This window comes from Stegostoma tigrinum, chromosome 5, assembly GCF_030684315.1.
Source record: "Stegostoma tigrinum isolate sSteTig4 chromosome 5, sSteTig4.hap1, whole genome shotgun sequence".
NCBI lineage: Eukaryota > Metazoa > Chordata > Chondrichthyes > Orectolobiformes > Stegostomatidae > Stegostoma > Stegostoma tigrinum.
Window position 1 is genome coordinate 32,221,759 of NC_081358.1, and position 18,553 is coordinate 32,240,311.

The 18,553-nt window shown below is 39.8% G+C and overlaps 1 protein-coding gene across 1 annotated transcript in view; it reads left to right on the forward strand.

Annotated features, from left to right (window-relative positions):
* Nucleotides 1–18,553, forward strand: part of LOC125451610 (high affinity cAMP-specific 3',5'-cyclic phosphodiesterase 7A) — a 98,676-nt gene that overhangs the window by 73,690 nt on the left and 6,433 nt on the right. Inside the window, 3 exon segments of the mRNA XM_059646337.1 lie at nt 7,298–7,389; nt 10,895–11,039; nt 17,505–17,601. Of these exon segments, the coding sequence (XP_059502320.1) occupies nt 7,298–7,389; nt 10,895–11,039; nt 17,505–17,601 (334 nt within the window).

Here is an 18,553-nt window from a genome sequence, read left to right on the forward strand (position 1 = left end):
AGTAGATCATCTTAAAATGCAATGTGTCATGCCCAGAAAAGCTATTGATAACTTTAAACATAGACTATATTGAGTATGGAATTTTATGAAACTGCCTTTACTTTAAAAATGGCTGTTACAAAACTGCTAAGCTGGTTGCCAAGGATGAGAACACTTTTGTAATCTCTGCACAGACTACTTCCTGTCACTATTAAGCTCCTGATTGATTGGTCGTGTATGCCATGTCTTCTTGAATGGACATGCCAAGGTGATCCACATCATTGCCTTGCAGGGCCACTGTGTCTGAAATACAGTGAACCATAATTCGGTGTGAAATACCACTAGCTGTCTTCCATTGTTTAAAAAATGGCTTTGAATGTCAAGCTACGGATGGACAATAGCTGTATTGATCATGTGACCAAAATGGGTACATATTATGAATTTTATTAGCCAAGAACTGGTAGAACCAATGAGTCTGGAAACCATGAGGTAAGTCCTCCAGCCTAAAAAACAGAAATCTGCCAAGTGACCAGTTGTTCAAGCAGTGAGAGAGGAATAATACTTTTCATCTGGAAAAAAAAATGCCTCCACAGAAACTCATCCATAATTTCATATGGAAATCCAACTTCTATCATTCTGCAAACAACCATGAGAGAGAACCCATCCAGCTTCTGCACTTCGAATATTTCAAGGGTCTGAAATTTGAACACGTGATTTCCTGCTTGTAATTTTGCTAATAACCTGAACTCATGCTTTGTCTCTAGAATCCATCTTTATTTTTGTGATTTTTGTTTTACTTTGTATATGATGTTTGGTCTGACCTTGAACATCACCAAGGAGAGGGTCTTCCACTAACTTTTGCCAGGCCACTCAAGCATCTTCCTACCATTGTAGATGAGTGGCTCCATGTGTATGCACAGAAAATCCCGTATCATAGCAGCCAGCCTCCCAAGGGAGGGGATCGATGAAGGTTTAGCACTGAGTTGACTGTGCATATACTGCTGGGTTCAAGTGTGTCTTTGACATTGGGAGCCACTGAAAGTTAACAGAGGTCTTAGTCTATAGGCTGTTGTGTACACCACTCTCCCCTACTGCAGGAAAACCCAGACCATCAATCACTGTCACATTGAGATCCTCGAGAACTGCTTTCAATGGAGCCTGCATTAAAACCTCGGTATCAGATTAGCAGAGGACTGCTGGATTAACATGAAAATTTTTCATGAAACTGCATCTACCAATATTTAAGCCCTGCTCCTGGTGAACTACTTCCAAAGGACAGTCTGTTGTGCCACCTGAAATTCCATCTTCCTTGGCAACTTCTCTTCTCCCGGCTTTCCATTGGCCAACGCTCAAGGGGTGGCCAAAATGCATAAGGTTGCCCTAAAGCACTAAAGTGTTGATACCACTGACTAGGAGGAGAAAGCTGCTGACTTGCTCAGGATCAAACCTCCCAGTGCATTATGGTACAAATCATTTCAAGACTGAGTGACTCTGTCTGCAAGGTGAAACAATAGTGGTAGAGGAGGGAGAAGGAAGCTAATCTAGGGATGTGAATTTCATTTTCCCAACCTGCCTTATCTGCAGGAACACTTTTGTGTATCCAAAGACTCGTGTAGCCTGGCAAGCATCATCTTTGTGTCTGAGAGAGAGAGAGAGAGAGAGAGAGAGCTGGTGATGACCTCTGTCTGAGTGTGTTTTTACGTGTGCTAAGATTTTGTATTATCGTGTTATTATTTATCCACAAATTCAAAAATGTAATTTCTTTTCTCTGATTTAAAACATGCCTAAAAGTCCACTTCATGTTTATTACTGAAAATCCTGATAACAGACTGTGTTTTATCTCCTCAAATGCACGCCATCTTCCATACAATTAAGATGAGGAAAAAGAGGAAAGTTATCCCATCATCTTTGTCTATACATAACAAACGGCTGTTCATATGTTGGCAAATGTGGCAATCTTTATGTACACAGCATCAGTACAAAACTCATGATTTAAGTGATCTGTCACACAGTTTTTCGGTACTGTTGAGTCCCAGTTCTGCTGATTACTCTTCCTTATAAGACCACATGGTGTCATCTTGTTGTAGGTTTTATGCATTTGCAATCAAGATGCTGATTTAATAGAAAAGCCTGTGGCTTTTCATTGTAAATACACAATGAAAATTCTTGTTAGGGAAAACAACTTGCCTGGTGATCTTTATCTTACCATTTATTATTCATTTCATCTTGAAAAGGTTTAAATGATTCAGTAGTGCTGTGGCCCTGCTAAATAAAAATTAGTTTTTGATGCACAGATTTTACACTTACTGACATCAAACATCTGACCCAATCCTCCTGGGATACCTGTGCTATCTTGGGAGTATCATAGAACCTTCAATGAGGTGAGCTTGCATGAACATTCAGTCATCCCTTTTACGCTCACTGCGGGGCATAGGTTGGGATCAGTGCCTCTGGTAGTGAAGTGCCAGAATGTAGCAGCATAAAACAAAAATCAAAACATAAACAATAGAACAGCTTTATCTGTTCTATTCTGCAAAATACATTTGCTGCTTTGCAACAGGCAGATTTATCAACCTATTAAAATAGGTTAATGCAAGATTATCAATAAAGAATCAGGGAGGATTAGTTTGCACAATATATTAATCATGCCTTTCATTGGGCTTAAATCCAGCTCATGCTTTTAGAATCAAAACATTCAAACAGTGTAATGTGAAATTAAATCTGTTTTTTAATCATCTTGAAATGACAATCTACTGTTCCTCTATAACATTGCCATTCTTATGCGTTTAACTAATCCGCCCTGGCTGTTCAACTATGGAGAAGCCACATGTGAGATTTGTTTTGTATTGCAGGCTAGTGATCACTATTTATCTCTAATCAAGGGAGGAATGGATTTTAGAAACTTTTCCTGAATTCGTTAATTTCTGTAATTTGGTTACTTAGCTCTGTGCTGACAGCAGGAGGAAGGTTTGAACTCTGATGTGAGCAGTTCATGTTGGAAGGTGGGAAGGAAGGTACAGCTGAGGTAAGGTAGGAAATAATATCTAAGTCCATTAGTAAGGGAGTCTCATAAAAGTTTATAGAATCTTGTCACTCTGAAGCAGATTGTTTGGCCAGCTGTATCTGTTTGAAAGAACTATCCAATTCACTTGTCACCCCTTCTTATCTTTTAGTCCTGCAAGTCCATTGGTGTTCTCATTTCCGTTCATTTCATTCTTGATTTTCAGTTTCTGGATGAAGATGCGATTTGAGTGTGACCACAAATAACTTAAGTCATGAGCTGAAGAAAAAAATAGTTTTTTACAAGTGGATTCATCTTAAATTCTCCAAAATAGTCATTGCACATGGATATCCTTGTCTATAGCCATCCTTTCTATTGACAGTTGAGTTTGAGTTATGCAACTTTTCGTGTTGCTTCGGATCAGTGGTTTCAGAATTGCATGTGACTTTTGATGCAAGACTAAGAGGTCAAAATACACAAAATATGTGATCAGATGGCAAGGAATGGATCGTATTATTTATCTTCATTTGCTTGTGACAGATATGTTCTAACGTTGTTGAAAAAACGGACTTGCACAGTTAAGATCTTCACTGGATTGGTGTGAATTAGCCTCACTGGTTTTCTTGAGTTTTTGTAAAAAAACTCAGAAGTCAAAGTTATTAACAGTTTGATATAAGTCGGAAACTAAATATGTGTGGTCAATCCTTGCAATAAATTAGAGTTTTAAAAATAAAAGTAGATAAATTTGGCCAAATACTTAGTTGTGAAAAATAGAAGTTCATAATTTGTGTCAGATATTCTGGTCTGATTATTAGATTCTTGGGTGTTCACTTCTCATTTGAGATGGTGTTTTAACTATATGGCTATAATGAACCTGTTTACTCTGGAAGCATCCCTTTATTCATTGCATGATCAGGGTTTTAATGTACTATTACATAGTTTGTATCTCTGTTTTTTGATGATTTGGAAGAAAACAAATACCTCTTCCCCCCCCCCACCCACCAAAACAAAATCCCTGTAAGGAGTTTATTGTCTCTGGCCTTCATAGGTTCTGTGATACCGTGAAACGGAATGTTTAAACAGTGATACAGATTGATGCACTTTAAAATGACTGTCAATGTCCCTTTGTTCCAGTGAAAAGTTCTTGGCTGAAACTGACATTTTAAAACAAAAATCTGCAAAGTGTATCCAACGGATGATGTTCAGGCTGAATATTAGATTATATCACATAATTGTGGCAATGTCCAATGCAATTTTATTTCCTCAATTCCCTTTTCAAGAACTACAAAAAACTTATTCAGTGTTGTGTTTGTTTAACATAGTATTTTGGATAAAAATTATTGGCCAAGGTAAATTTTTATTTGTTGTTTATGCATTGGAGCAAAAAATAATGCCTGCCTTTAATTTTGTCAGAACATCGAAGTGGCTATGTGCAGCATATAGAGCTACTTCTAACAGTCACACACCATCCTGTTTAGAACTGAGTCACTGTCACTGTTCCTTCACCGTTGAATCCAAATCATGGAACTACCTTCCAAGTAGTATGGATGACCCTACACCATAAGGACTACAGCTGTTCAGAAAAGCAACTTACCACCACTATTTCTGCAGGGCATTTTCCAGTGATGCCCACATTCCATGAACAAACTTTAACAGAAAATCTAGCACTGCTGGTATGTCTTCCTTTTTCCTCAACCAGAGTTTCTCCTCCCCATGGCTGACTACACGGTGCTATCACTAAACATATTTGTCCTTTCATTCCCTGTGAAAGGGCCGTTCTCCCTCTGATAAGCTCATCCACTCCTCAGCCAATACCCTTTTTTTTTTCTCTGACACAGAGTTGCAACTCTTGTCTTGTTATCTCCTCTTCTTTCACTGTCCAAAGCCCCAGACGTTCCTTACTGGGAAATAATGATTTCTTTGTGAGTGGCAAACAATGTGGTCTACATTAGAGGTACACGAATCAGATGAATGTAATTCTGTTCTGTGTCCCCAAGCTTAGAGTCACCCGTCGTTTTAATTCTCCAGCCACTTTGATCTTTTCAGTCTTTGCCCTGCTACAGTGTTCCTGTGAAGCTCAGTACAAGTTTATCCCACCCATTCCACTTTATTACTAGCCCAAAATCTCCCTTAGCAGAACTGCAAAATGTTGGAGATGGAAGGTTATCCTCTTGAAATATTAACTTTGTTTGCCTCTCTATAGATGCTCCCTAACTTGCTGAGTATTCCTTGCATTTTTATTTCCGATTTCCAGCATCTGCGATATTTTTTTTAAATGTATAGAGCACCCTCTGGTGTTAGTTTTAGCATTCAAATTGGTGTAACAGTTTATTTGGTGCATAAGGTGTCCAGTGTTTAATGTTAATGTTTAAAACCATTTCCTTTAACATCCTTGAAACAACACCACCTTTGAAAGTGAACATTTAGAACATGATTAGCCGTTCATACCAGTTTGTCCTGTGAATCATACACCTGAATGTATTTAAAATATATCTACAATGCAGTAATGTTTTACAATTGGTTACGCATAATTGGCATTTTCTCACACATTTTTAAGACCCCACTTATTTATAAAGTAGCTGTTATAATTTGAAATTATATGTGCGATATTTTACATACACAATACTGGATGTTTGAAACTGCATCATTAGGTTAAAAGATTCACAACTTAAGAATGTTTTTCCAAGTGCTTCACAACTAGTGAAGTACTTTTGAAATGTTGTCACAGTTATAACTGCGGGTATATTATTCACCACAATGATTCAGCTGCCAGGGGTTTATTTTGGTTTTATTTTATCAGCTCAGTCCTATATTCTGTTGTTTCCCTTGTGTCTATTAGAAGACAATCAGTATAATTTTCTTATGGGTTCTCTTATTCAAAAGTGTAAACCAGGAACAGTTAGTCCAATCACAGGCGATCACATGGACATTGGACGTGGGAGTAATAGGCCATTTGATCCATCAAATTTGTTTTGCCATTCAATGAGATCATGATGAGATCTAATAATCTTCAACTCCACTTCCCTGCCTGTTCTCCCATTCCCCTGATTTCCTTGCTGTTGGACAGTCCATCTGTCACACTTGAGCCCAGTTTGTTAAGAGTTTTTGATATTTGTCTGTGGTAAAGAATTCCATAGGTTTACTACCTGCTGGGAGAAGAAATTCCTCCTCATCTCTGCATTAAATGACTGACCCCTTATTCTGAGATTATGTCTTCTGTCATAAGGAAAAGCAGCCTCTGCGCACCTATCTTGTGAAGTCCCCTAAGAACCTTTTATGTTTCTGTAAGCTCTGTCATTCCTTTAGACTTCAGTGAGTGCAAGTCCAGTCTAGTCAATGTTATCTCATAAGAAAACCTTAGTAGAAAAATCTCCCTGCAGCTGTACATGGTGTAAGTGAGACCACATTTGGAGTACTGTAAGCAGTTTTGGTCTCTTACTTAAGGAAAGATACCGTTTCATTGGAGGCATTTCAGAGAAATGTCACTAAGATGATCCCTGCTGTGGAGGGATTTTCCTATGAACAAAAGCAAACAGGTTTGGACTCTACTTGCTAGAATTTAGAAAAATGACAAGAGATTGACTGAAACATATTGATTCTTAAGGGGCTTTATGGGGTAAATGATTAGAGGATGTTTCCCCTCATGGGTGAGTCTGAGACTAGGGCACAGTCTCAGAATAAAAGGGTGCCAATTTAAGACTGAGAAGAGGAGGAATTTATTCTGATTTGGAGATGTTTTTTTAACTTTTGTATTTGCAGAGTCCTGAGGAATTATCCAATGCAAGTTCAGAATATCTGGGCAGTTCCTATGCAGTTGGAACATCTGGAAGAGGTTATCTTTTGGTTTCTGGTTATCTAGAGACTGGAAGATTTGGGCCATGAATTTATAAATAACATTTATTTTGATTTGCTATAATTTTACATTATCACATTTTCAGTTTATAATGCTATAGTATTAGTGTGATTGTATAAGAGTGCAGAAATGAATCTGCTTGATGTGTTTCAGATTAAATAATCCACTTTATGATTTTTTCAAAATTTTTAAATTAATAACGTTGATCCTAAAGTTGTCCATTTTTAGATTGTGTAGAATCTCAAAGCATGGACATTTTGCCAGTTAACTGTAACAGGCTATTCAAAAGAATAACTTTATTACGTTTTTGGAAATAATAAGTGACGAGTAATTGAGAGTGAAATTAGATTGGAAAACAGGATTTTTAATTATCAGACCTGTTCTAATATTTGATCTTTTGGAAGTGAGATGAATTTGAAATGCTGTTTTTCTACAATCACTTATTATCTTTCTTTCTCTTACAGAATACCTCGGTGTTAGAAAACCATCATTGGAGGTCTGCAGTCTGTGTGCTTCAGGAATCTAAATTATTTTCACATCTTGCAGTTGAGGAAATGTGTGTATCTGATGTTCTGCTTAATATTCTCTTTTATAAATTTGGATCGCTTCTGAATTAATTCCTCCATTTATTCAATGCATGTTCAAAAATAATTTGTAATAAATTATTACTTTTCTAGGTAATTAGTTTATATAGGTCCAATCGTTTTCAACTTTGTTTTTAAAAGACAACTTTAATTTTAGTCTCCAATCTTGCTTTTTAAAAACTCATTTCATTGGTGGGCTTCACTGGCTGGACTAGCATTTATTGCTCATCGCTAATTGCACATGAGAAGGTGGTAGTGAGCCAACTTCTTGAACAACTGCAGCCCACATAGCCTACATACGCACAGTGCTGTTCGAAAGGGAGTTTAATTCAAGACATCTAACTTTTCCAACTTTTCATAAATTGAAAAGGAGAGCTGTAAAGCTTTATTTTTTTTTCCTATGATCCAGATCGCTCTGTGCATTTGATTAGCTATATGTCACAATATTAGAAATGCTTCTTTTAATTTCTGTTTGTCCTTTAGTAATCTATCTGTCCATATTGCCACTTTATTTGTAATATCAAAGGCCATAATTACTTCAATAAACCTTTTAAAGTAGTGCTTTAGCAAATACTAATCTACAAATTCATATTAAAGTTCAACTGCACATCTGCAACGTTACCTGAAACTATTTGATTCTGTTGGTCAAATATACTGTTACTCCATAATTTTCTTTTGCAGTTTTTCTACTATCACTTCTATAGTAACCAGCTTATCTCTCTTCTGTGTCTCTCTTCTGCCCGTGAGATAAAACTTTAAATCTTTTCTTCCTCCCAGTACTAACACCGGTATTAAAATTGAGAATGAGAACAATGTGAGCATGTTAATTCACTTTGATGCTCTTAAAAAGCATCTTGGGACGTTTTGAAGCTGTGTGTGTCTGTCCATTGTTTTTGGTATCCTGGAGTCCATTAATCATTGTCACCTCCCTGATCACTTTTCCAGTTGACCATTTGTGGCAGACAAGTGATTTAACCATTCATCACAAGGTCTGGCTGGACCGTACAAACCATACAAACTGATTTCCTCTGTCAAAATGGGATGCTAATCAGGAGAAAAACAAAAATGTGCTGGAAAATCCCAGCGAGTTTGGCTGCATCTGTGGAGAGAGGAAGTAATGTGTTTCGCGTCCAGCATGACTACACTTCAGAACTGAAACATTAACTGTTTTTTACTCTCTACAGATGCTGCTAGACCTGCTGAGTTTCTCCAGCAATTCCTGTTTTCGCTTCAGATTTATAGCATCCCTAAGACTGCTTTCATTACAGTTCTAGGATCACACATAAAAGCAAGGAGAATCCTTAGCTTCTCTAACGTGTTTTCTTGGTTGTGCCTTCCTTGTTCACAGCTACAACAAATGCCACAGGCTAGAATCTGACATTCAGTACCAAATGAGGGGACATTTCCTCCCATTAAGTATTGGAGAGGCCAGCCTTATTGTTGCATCAATCGTAAATCTAGTGGCCTAGCAGTAGCTCCATGGTTCTCCCCAGACACTTTCCGAGGCAGATTCAGTCCATGTGAAATCTTGGCAGCTGATTCTAAACTGTGTTTCTGACTCTACTCTGACCCACTATAAATTCTGGTCTGGATTATTTCTGATTCCTGACCCTTGTCTTGCTGGCAGCATGCTACCAACGCAGTTGTGTAGGAGATTAATTTCTAATTGGTTTCCTTCAGATCCACAGCTCAATTGAGGGGGGTAGCCTGCTTTCTGAGGCTTCATTGTAATCAGAAGGATAGCAGCCCATTGGTGGAGGTGGGCACTGCCATTTCAGGTTACTCTTCACGTTCAGCTGCCCTCTGAAGATGTTTCATTTCTTCAAATAAATTGTCACAGCTCCCAGGCCACCAATGTTGAGTGGAAAACACCATCAAATGTTGCAGTTAAAGCTGTGGTAGCTGCCTCTGGTGACTCTGAATAGCAGGAGGTAGTTGAATAATCACCCTTTTGACACTCAATGGCAGTATCATCACTGAATTCCCCACCCTACCTTTTATATTGCAGGGGTTATTATTTACCAGAAACTGAACTGGACCAGCCATATAAATACTGCAGCTTCAAGAGCAGGTCGGAGGCTAGAAATTGTGTGATGAGATATTCACCACCTGACTCCCTAAAGCCTGTCAAGGTACCAGTCGTAATGTGATGTAATACTCCCTACTTGCTGGATGGGTGCAGCTGCTGCAACACTGAAGAAGCTTAACACCATCCAGGTCAAAGCCCATTTCATTGGCATTCCATCTACTACCTTTAACATTTGCTCCTTTCACCTCCACCAGTGCACAGTGACAGTAGTGTACCTACTACAAGATGCACCGCAACAAGCCTCCTTACTAAAGCATCTTCCAGACCACAACTCTACCACCGAAAAGCCTTTGTAACTTTTTACCATCAAGTTCTTCTCCAAGTCACTTACCATCTTGACTAAGAACTGTATCGCCATCAACTCTTCACTGTTGCACTGTCAAAATCTGGGACTCCCTTCCTGCAGCACCTAACCCCGAGGTCTGCAGCAGTTCAACACTACCTTCCCCAGGCCAGTTTAGTGCTGGCCTAGCCAATGACGCTCACATTCCTGAACTAATTTTTAAACAAGGTATAAATAGTCATATGAACACCCGGGCCAGCTGCTGGTAAACCATTGCCAGGTATCTTTCCAGCTTTGTCTTCAGTGGGGGTACTTTCTTTGCTGGGGAAAATCCCTGTGGCATCCTAATCTGCCCACAAGTGGGCACTTCAGGGTTACGGTCAGCTGTCTGTTGCAACTTCTGGCAAGGTGACTCAGAAGTGAGAGCTCATTCGCTTTCCAAACTGGCACCCTTTCTTCTGGTCCAGCTGTTCGGAACTGCCTTAGTGTTACTGGTAAAATTCTGCCTCTCACTTTCTCTATTGAGACATTCCACTTCCAGCTTCCGAACCTCATCCAGACTTACTGAGCAGAGAGGGCCCTAGTTTCTCAATCTGGTTTAAATGTAAACAGTACAGCTGCTAGGAACATTTGACCCCAGTATTGCAACAGATGGCCTAGATCCAATGACAAATTCCATTCTCTTGCATATCCTGCTTTGCATTTGTCATTTATGTAACTCTGAATACAAAAATACTTTTTTAATGGTAAAGAGGTGTGAAGATCCTCTTCTGGAGGATTCTGATTAAGGTATTTTGGAAATGGTGGCAAATTTTTATGACTGGCGTAAGCAAGCAAATCTATCTGCATCGTGTGGCTCAGCTGTAGACAAATTAAGATTTTGACAGCATTGCTTCCTGACCTTTCTAGACTCACACCTAGTGACATTTGAGAATGTTTTTGTAGAAACGATTAGAATCTACATCTGCTCTCAAATTCTGAAGTGAAAAGATTAAAACCTTTGCACCTTGTGAACTTCATCTTTATATAAAAGACCCCAGGAATTTTATCATAGCAATGAATATGTTTCACATTTGTAAAATGTTATCTTTTTCTTTATTTAAAGCTATCGAATGGAAAGCCAGTTGGGTTCCCTGATTCTAGCCACAGATATAACTCGTCAGAATGAGTTTCTGTCACAGCTTCGAACTCACTTGGACATGAGCGATCTGCATTTAGATGATGCAGGTCATCGGCATTTCATGCTTCAGGTAACCTTATTTCAAACTGATTATCTGCAGTTAAATATTTTCAGTTGTTGCATCATCCTGACCGTAGCTCCACCAAGGGTAGACTGTATGTATCCTGCCTCCCACTTCAACAGTTATGTTGATGGACTCTCTGCCTTATCTCAACAAATATATCTATTAAATTTGCAGTTGGCTTGATATTTTAGTTGCTGCTAGTCCTTGGTAGGGAAATAATATTTCACTTTTATTTGTCTGAAATGATATATCTTGATTTATTTTTACTCAAAAAACAATACATTTGTAAGAATACTTTACAAAAATGAATAATGTTAACATAATGGTTGTTATTGAATCAATTATCAAGGGCTGGAAAAATAACAGGGGACATGAGTTAAACTTCTGTGGGAGCTGGGTGATTTAAGTATTGTCTAACAAATCTGGAATAAAAATCTCATCATTAATAGTGACCATGAAACTAATGGCTTGTCATTATAAATATGCCCGCACTCCACTAACTTAAGAGAAAGCAGCCAGCAGTCTAGTTGGCCTATCCTATTCATGGCTCCAAATTAAGTCATATGATTGATTCTTTACTTAATTCTGGAATAGTTTAGCAAACTACTCCATTGTATCACACTACAATATTTTTTTTAAAAAGAATTTGGCTTTAACCATTACACTGTAAATGGCAAATTCACATTCTGTCCAGTAATTCCTGCACCGTCATTCTAGCTGACATATGGGGACTTCTTTGGAAAAGCTGTTACACAGACTACTCAAGCAAATCATGATCACTGAGTCGGCCTTTTCAGTAAGTGTGATAGCAGAATCAAAGATTTCCTACGGTGTGGGAACAGGCCATGCAGCCCATAAGTCCACACTGCCCCTCCAAAGAGCATCTCACCCAGACCCGTTGCCCTACTCCTGCACTTGCTGTGTCTAACCCACCTAACCTAAACATCCCTGGATGCTATGGGCGATTTAGCATGGCCAGTTCTCTGCACATCTTTGGACTGTAGGAGGAAACCAGAGCACCTGGATGAAACCCACGCAGGCACAGGAAGCATGTGCAAACTCCACACAGACAATCACCCAAGGGTGGAGTTGAACTCTGGTCCCTGGCACTGTGAGGCAGCAATGCTAACCACTGAGCCACTGTGCCGCCCAAGTGACAGCTATGTGGCATACAGTCAGAGGAGAATGGCCATGTGAAATCACATGGCGTCAGGTCAAAGATAGGCCAGGAAACATTGTGCTGAATGCAACATACTGCCCTCCTCAGCTGATGTATTGGTGCTTCTCCATGTACACAAATAGCTCGACAAAGCAATAAGTGTAGCAGGACACAATGTATTTTGTATGGCAGGATTCAGTTCACGTACCCAAGTGCTCAATAGCACCACTGCAAGCCACGCTAGCCAGATTCTGAGATAGCAAGAACTAGAGATGCTGGAGTTGGAGAAGTACATCAGACCAAGCAGCATTAGAGAAGCAGGAAAGTTGACGTTTCTGTTTGGGACCCTTAAGAAAAATAAAGGGTCCCAACCGGAAGCATCAACTTGCCTGCACCTCCCGTGCTGCCTGTCCTGCTTTGCTTCTCCACCTCCATGTTGTGTTACTTACAGCCAAATTCTGAAGTATTTAGTGCCAGACTTAAAGTACTTACAGACTTTAGTACCTTAAAGAAATCACCATGACAGAAAACCCGATGCGACATCACTAAGGCTACCTGTTGTAGATGCATCTGTCCAAGACATTATTGATTGGAGTGACCACCACAGTTTCTGTGAAACTGAGATTCCACCTTCATGCTGAGGACTCTATCACAGTTACTGTGCCAAATAGGATAGATTTAAAACAGATCTAGCCGTTCAGAACTGGGCATTTGAGATACTATAGGACAATCTGGTTACAATTATCTCACACTGCCACTAATCCCGATGTACAGTTTGAGGCAAGCTAACCAATGGAAGCAGCACACTCTCTAGACGCACCTGTAAACCAATGAAGTATTCCTGTTACGTCTGTCATGAAAAGTGGTATATAACTGAATTGCTAACAAGGAGACTGTTCCCATTCTTGATGGTGGAGCCTATCTCATTTAAAACAAAGCAAAAGCATTTGTAACCATCTTCATCTCGCAATCCTGAGTAAGTGATTAATTTTGGTCTTCCACTGAGGTCTTCAGTGTGCAAATGCTAATCTTCAGCTAGTTTTGATTCAGCTGAAGGCACTGGCCATGAGCTCTGACAGCTTCGCAGATGCTAAAGACTGTTCTAAAACGAGCCTTCTCTCCATTAGAGTGACCTGACAAAGTGGAAAGTCATAGATCATAGAACCCTACAGTGTGGAACCAGGCCCTTTGGCCCAACGAGTCCACACTGACCCTCCGAGCACCCACCCAAACCCATCCCCCTATAATCCACCTAATCTACAAATCCCTGAACACCATGAGCAATTTAGCATGACCAATCCACCTAACCTGCACATCTTTGGACTGGGAGCACCCGGAGGAAACCGATGCAGACATGGGGAGGATGTGCATACTGCACAAATTGTATAATGTGCTATTTCCCCACAAAGCAAAAGAGATCTACTCTACTCTTCAGTCATTGTAAAATAGTCAAAGGCATTGTGCTGTGCTATAATGCACCACTTTACTCACAAAGTTTGGGTTCTGCCAGGACTGCTAGGTCCCAGACCTTTATTATGGCCATGATCGAAACACAGACTCAGGACCTGTAATCTTGAGCTTAGGTGAGAGTTACTGCCCTTGACATTAATGCAGCTTTTGACTGGCCATCAAGGAGCCTGAGTAACATTTTAAATCCATGTAAGTCAGGGAAACTCTCCCCAGGCTGAAGGCATGCCTGGTACAAAGGAAGATGGTTGAGGTTGTTGGAGATCAGTTATCTCAGCCGCAAGGCATTGCTAAGGGACTAATAATGAATAGTTAATTGTTATTAATGAATAACAAGATCCTTGGTCTGACCATCTGTTCCAGTAATCACTGTCCCACCATTATAAGGTCAGATGAGGAGATGTTAACTGATGATTGTGACGAGCTTAAATGGAACTAAATACTGTACATACTTAAACATTCCATGTGCAGACCAAGATAAAATTCATGCTTGTTCTGATAAGTGACTGTGGGTCTACAATACACGAGCAGGAGTAGGCCATTAAGCCTAGTCAGTTACTGTACTATTCAATGACATGGTTGATCTGATAATCCTCAACTCCACTTTCCTGCTTTTTCCTCAAATCCCTTGATTCCTTTACTGATTAAAATCATCTCTCTCAGTATTGAGTGTCCTTTAACTGTCCCAGCCTCAACAACCTTCTGCAGTTAAGCATTCCCCAAATTGACTAACCCCAGAAAGAAATTACTGCTTCTCACTCCATCTTAATTCCGGGTAACTCCTTATTCTGAGATTCTTTCTTGTGGTCCTAGACTGTCCCAACAAGGCAAAACAACCTCTCTATGTTCTACCTTGTCAAACCCTCTAAGAATCTTATGTTTCAGTAAAGTCAACCCTCACTTTTCTAAACTCCAGTGATTACAAGCCAAATCTACTCAATCACTCATGAGAAAATCCATCCATACTCAGAATCTTTTCCAAACTGCCTCAAAAGGCACTGTGCCTTTCCTCAGATAAGGTGACCAAAGCATCATATGCTGGATGTGTTCTGGCTAGTATCTTGTATTGTTTTAAGGAGACTTCGATTTTTATGCTCGATTCCCTTGAAGCAAAGGCCAACATTCCATTTGTCAGGTGTGAAAAACTGCTACTGAACTCAACCTCAACTCTGTTTTTTTCTCTTCACAAATACTGCCAGACCTGCTGAGTTTTTTCAGTAATTTCCGATGTTGTTTCGGATTTCTAGCATCCGTAGTTATTTGTATATTTCATTTGTTTTCCCTATTACCTGTTGAATCTAGATGCTAACTTCTTTTGACTCATGTATGAGGACCCCAAATCCCTTTATGCTGCAGCTTTTTGTACTCTTTCTTAAATAATATTCAACTCCTCTTCCTGCCAAAGTACGTGGCCTCACATTATATTCCATCTGTCAAGTTTGCCCACTCGCTGTCTGTGTGCCTCCACATTCCTTTTGTCATCTTCATCACGTGCTTTCTTATTTTTGTATTATCCACAGACTTGGCTAGTGTATTTACTCCCCTCACTCAGGTCATTAACCAATATTGTAAATAATCAGAGCCCAAGCTCTAATTCTTGTGACCTTTTACTAATTATAGGTTTCCCCTTCATGGAACCATGCTGACTATGGGCATCTCTGGCACTACTAATGGTTTCATGGTCATCATTAGACTCTCATTTCCAGATTATTATTGAATTCATATTGGCGAGATTGGAACCCAGGTCCTCGGAACATTACTGGGATATCTTGGTTAATCATGTTTGTGATAATACCACTAGGCCATCACCTATCCTTCCCTTGTTTCTCATCATGTAAGTGGAAGGTAATGATCATCACCCAAGAGAAAATTTAACTTCCTCCTTTTGGCATCCAGCAATGTTATCAAGGCTGTATTCCTGCTTTCATCATTCTGTGCATTACTGCTGAGCAGAATCTTAATGAACCAGCTATATGAAAATGGTGGCAATTAGAGCAGCTAAAAAGCTGAATATTCTTTGACAACTAACTCACCAACAGACACCCTAAAACTTGACAACCATCTGCAAGTTACTAGTCATAGTCAGTTAAATAACCCCCACCTGCTTAGATGAGTGAAACTTCAACACTTGAAGTTCAATGTCAACACAGCAAAGCAGTCACTGGATTGGCACCCTATTAACCAACTTAACACTCGCTCCCTCCACGGTCATTTCACCAGCCATGGAGTGTAATCAGTCTATAAAATGCAAGGTAGCAACTTGAAGCCTCCTTCAACACTATTTTCTAAACTTGTTATCTCCTGCACCTTTGAGATGCATGGAAATAGCACTTTCTGCAAGTTTCCCTCCAAGTCACATACCACATGTCTTGGAACTATATCGCCTTGTTGTTTCATCATCACTTTGTCTCAGTCCTGGAACTCTTGCCTACATATATACACTGCAGCAGTTCAACGGTGTGGTTATACCAGCTTATTCTCAAGTGTGGTTTAGGCAATAAATGCTGACCTTGCCAGTGATACCCTTACCTAATAAATGAACTGAAAAAGAAAGAATAGTACATAAGTAGCATTTTTATATTTGTTTTAAACAATTGGTTTAGTTTTGCAGCTTCCCACAAATGTTACCAGACTGCTTGAGTTTCTCCAGCATTTCCTGTTTTTATGTAAAAGTTTCAGTATCTACTCTATTTTGCTTTTATTTGTTATGGATTCTACTCCTCGCACTGAAAAAATTCTAGGAAGTTCAATAATACAATTCCATGTTTTTTAATAATATCCAATGAAATGTGAATGTGTTTATTTCACTCTTACCTCTTCCCATCTTCATTTCTGTCTGTGTGCCAGCCTTGTCTCCAAATTATCCTTCTGGAGATCACGGTAGTGGAATAAAATAATCAAACATTCTTTAGCACGTCAGCTCTGGTACTGTCTCTGGGACCACAGTAGTGTATCTGACTGATGGGTTGAATGAACTATTTTGATATTTTACTTAGTTGCATAGGTAAGGTACCTTGTTAACGAGTGTTTGGAATAAGCTATGTTGGTGCAACGAATGGTCATTTTTTCCCCAAGATAATATACAATCTTATAACTGTTATCTATAAAATGATAAGAATTTTGTAACAAAAATGTTGCTTAAAACAGTGAGCTAATGGAAGATAATACGGTAAAAACAAGTACCATAACAAGCTAATAAAATGTGAGGCTGGATGAACACAGCAGGCCAAGCAGCATCTCGGGAGCACAAAAGCTGACGTTTCGGGCCTAGACCCTTCATCGGAGAGGGAGCTGGAATAAATAGGGAGAGAGGGGGAGGCGGACCGAAGATGGAGAGTAAAGAAGATAGGTGGAGAGAGTATAGGTGGGGAGGTAGGGAGGGGATAGGTCAGTCCAGGGAAGACGGACAGGTCAAGGAGGTGGGATGAGGTTAGTAGGTAGCTGGGGGTGCGGCTTGGTGTGGGAGGAAGGGATGGGTTCCTCCCACACCAAGCCACACCCCCAGCTACCTACTAACCTCATCCCACCACCTTGACCTGCCCGTCTTCCCTGGACTGACCTATCCCCTCCCTACCTCCCCACCTATACTCTCTCCACCTATCTTCTTTACTCTCCATCTTCGGTCCGCCTCCCCCTCTCTCCCTATTTATTCCAGCTCCCTCTCCCCATCCCCCTCTCTGATGAAGGGTCTAGGCCCGAAACGTCAGCTTTTGTGCTCCTGAGATGCTGCTTGGCCTGCTGTGTTCATCCAGCCTCACATTTTATTATCTTGGAATTCTCCAGCATCTGCAGTTCCCATTATCTCTGATACCATAACAAGCTAATAACTTCAGTTCTTGTTACAGATAGCATTGAAATGTGCAGATATCAGTAACCCATGCCGGCCTTGGGAACTGAGTAAGCAATGGAGTGAAAAGGTAACCCAGGAATTCTTCCATCAAGGTACGTGGAATAAACTGTCTTTTTTAAAGCAATTTATGACAGGCAATACTGAAAGTAAAATTAATTTTCCTTTACACAATCCCCACTCAAATTCTACAACGTTCTTATCCACAGAGCTTAGTTTTGGCACTAGTACAGTTCAATATTTGTTATGCTATGACTGTATGAATATTGAAAATAAGATTAGTAGCTTCATCTCATCTCAGTTCGTGAATAAGCTCAAAACAGTTGGAGTGATTAAATGGAACAGAATTGGAAAGACCAGGAGCTTTGATAATTTTGGCAAACAGTAAATAATTATGTGCAGTGAATAAATACAATACATTGCCCTTGAAATTATCAAGATATTTGGTAAATTATTAACCATAACAAATGAGCTGCTAATCAGAAAAGCTAATTGACTGCTGAGTTTCATAAAGGGAATTTCAGATAGAAAATCCTACTTCTGGGGCTGTTGTGATGCAGTGGTAATGTCTCTACCTCTGAGCTAGGAAGTCCACATTCAAATGCCACCTGTTGCAGAGGTTTGTCATAATATTTTAATACCTACAAATCCCATCTCACAGACCCAATTGAGCATATGGTTCAGTTTGAATCCCACAGAGGTGAGCCAGAGCAGTATAAAAGCAAGTCTTGACATGATATGAGGACTCACCGAAAAGGATATTGCATGGGCGTTTCTGCCAAGCAGCACTGTACCTAGCAATGATCTTGAATCTGGTTATGCAGGCTCATTTCCAAGAACGAGTTTTAAGTTAATGCCAGTTCTTCCCTGAAAACCTCACCAGGAGCAACCTGGTAAGATCATGTCACTCCTAAGCATGAGTCTAGGTATTCTGCTGAGGCAACTGAACTGTAGCAGAAGGAGAAATCCTGAGGAGGAGTCACCTTCCAAACTGTTACTGATTTATTTTTTCTTCACAGAAGCTGACAGACCAGCTGAGCTTTTCCA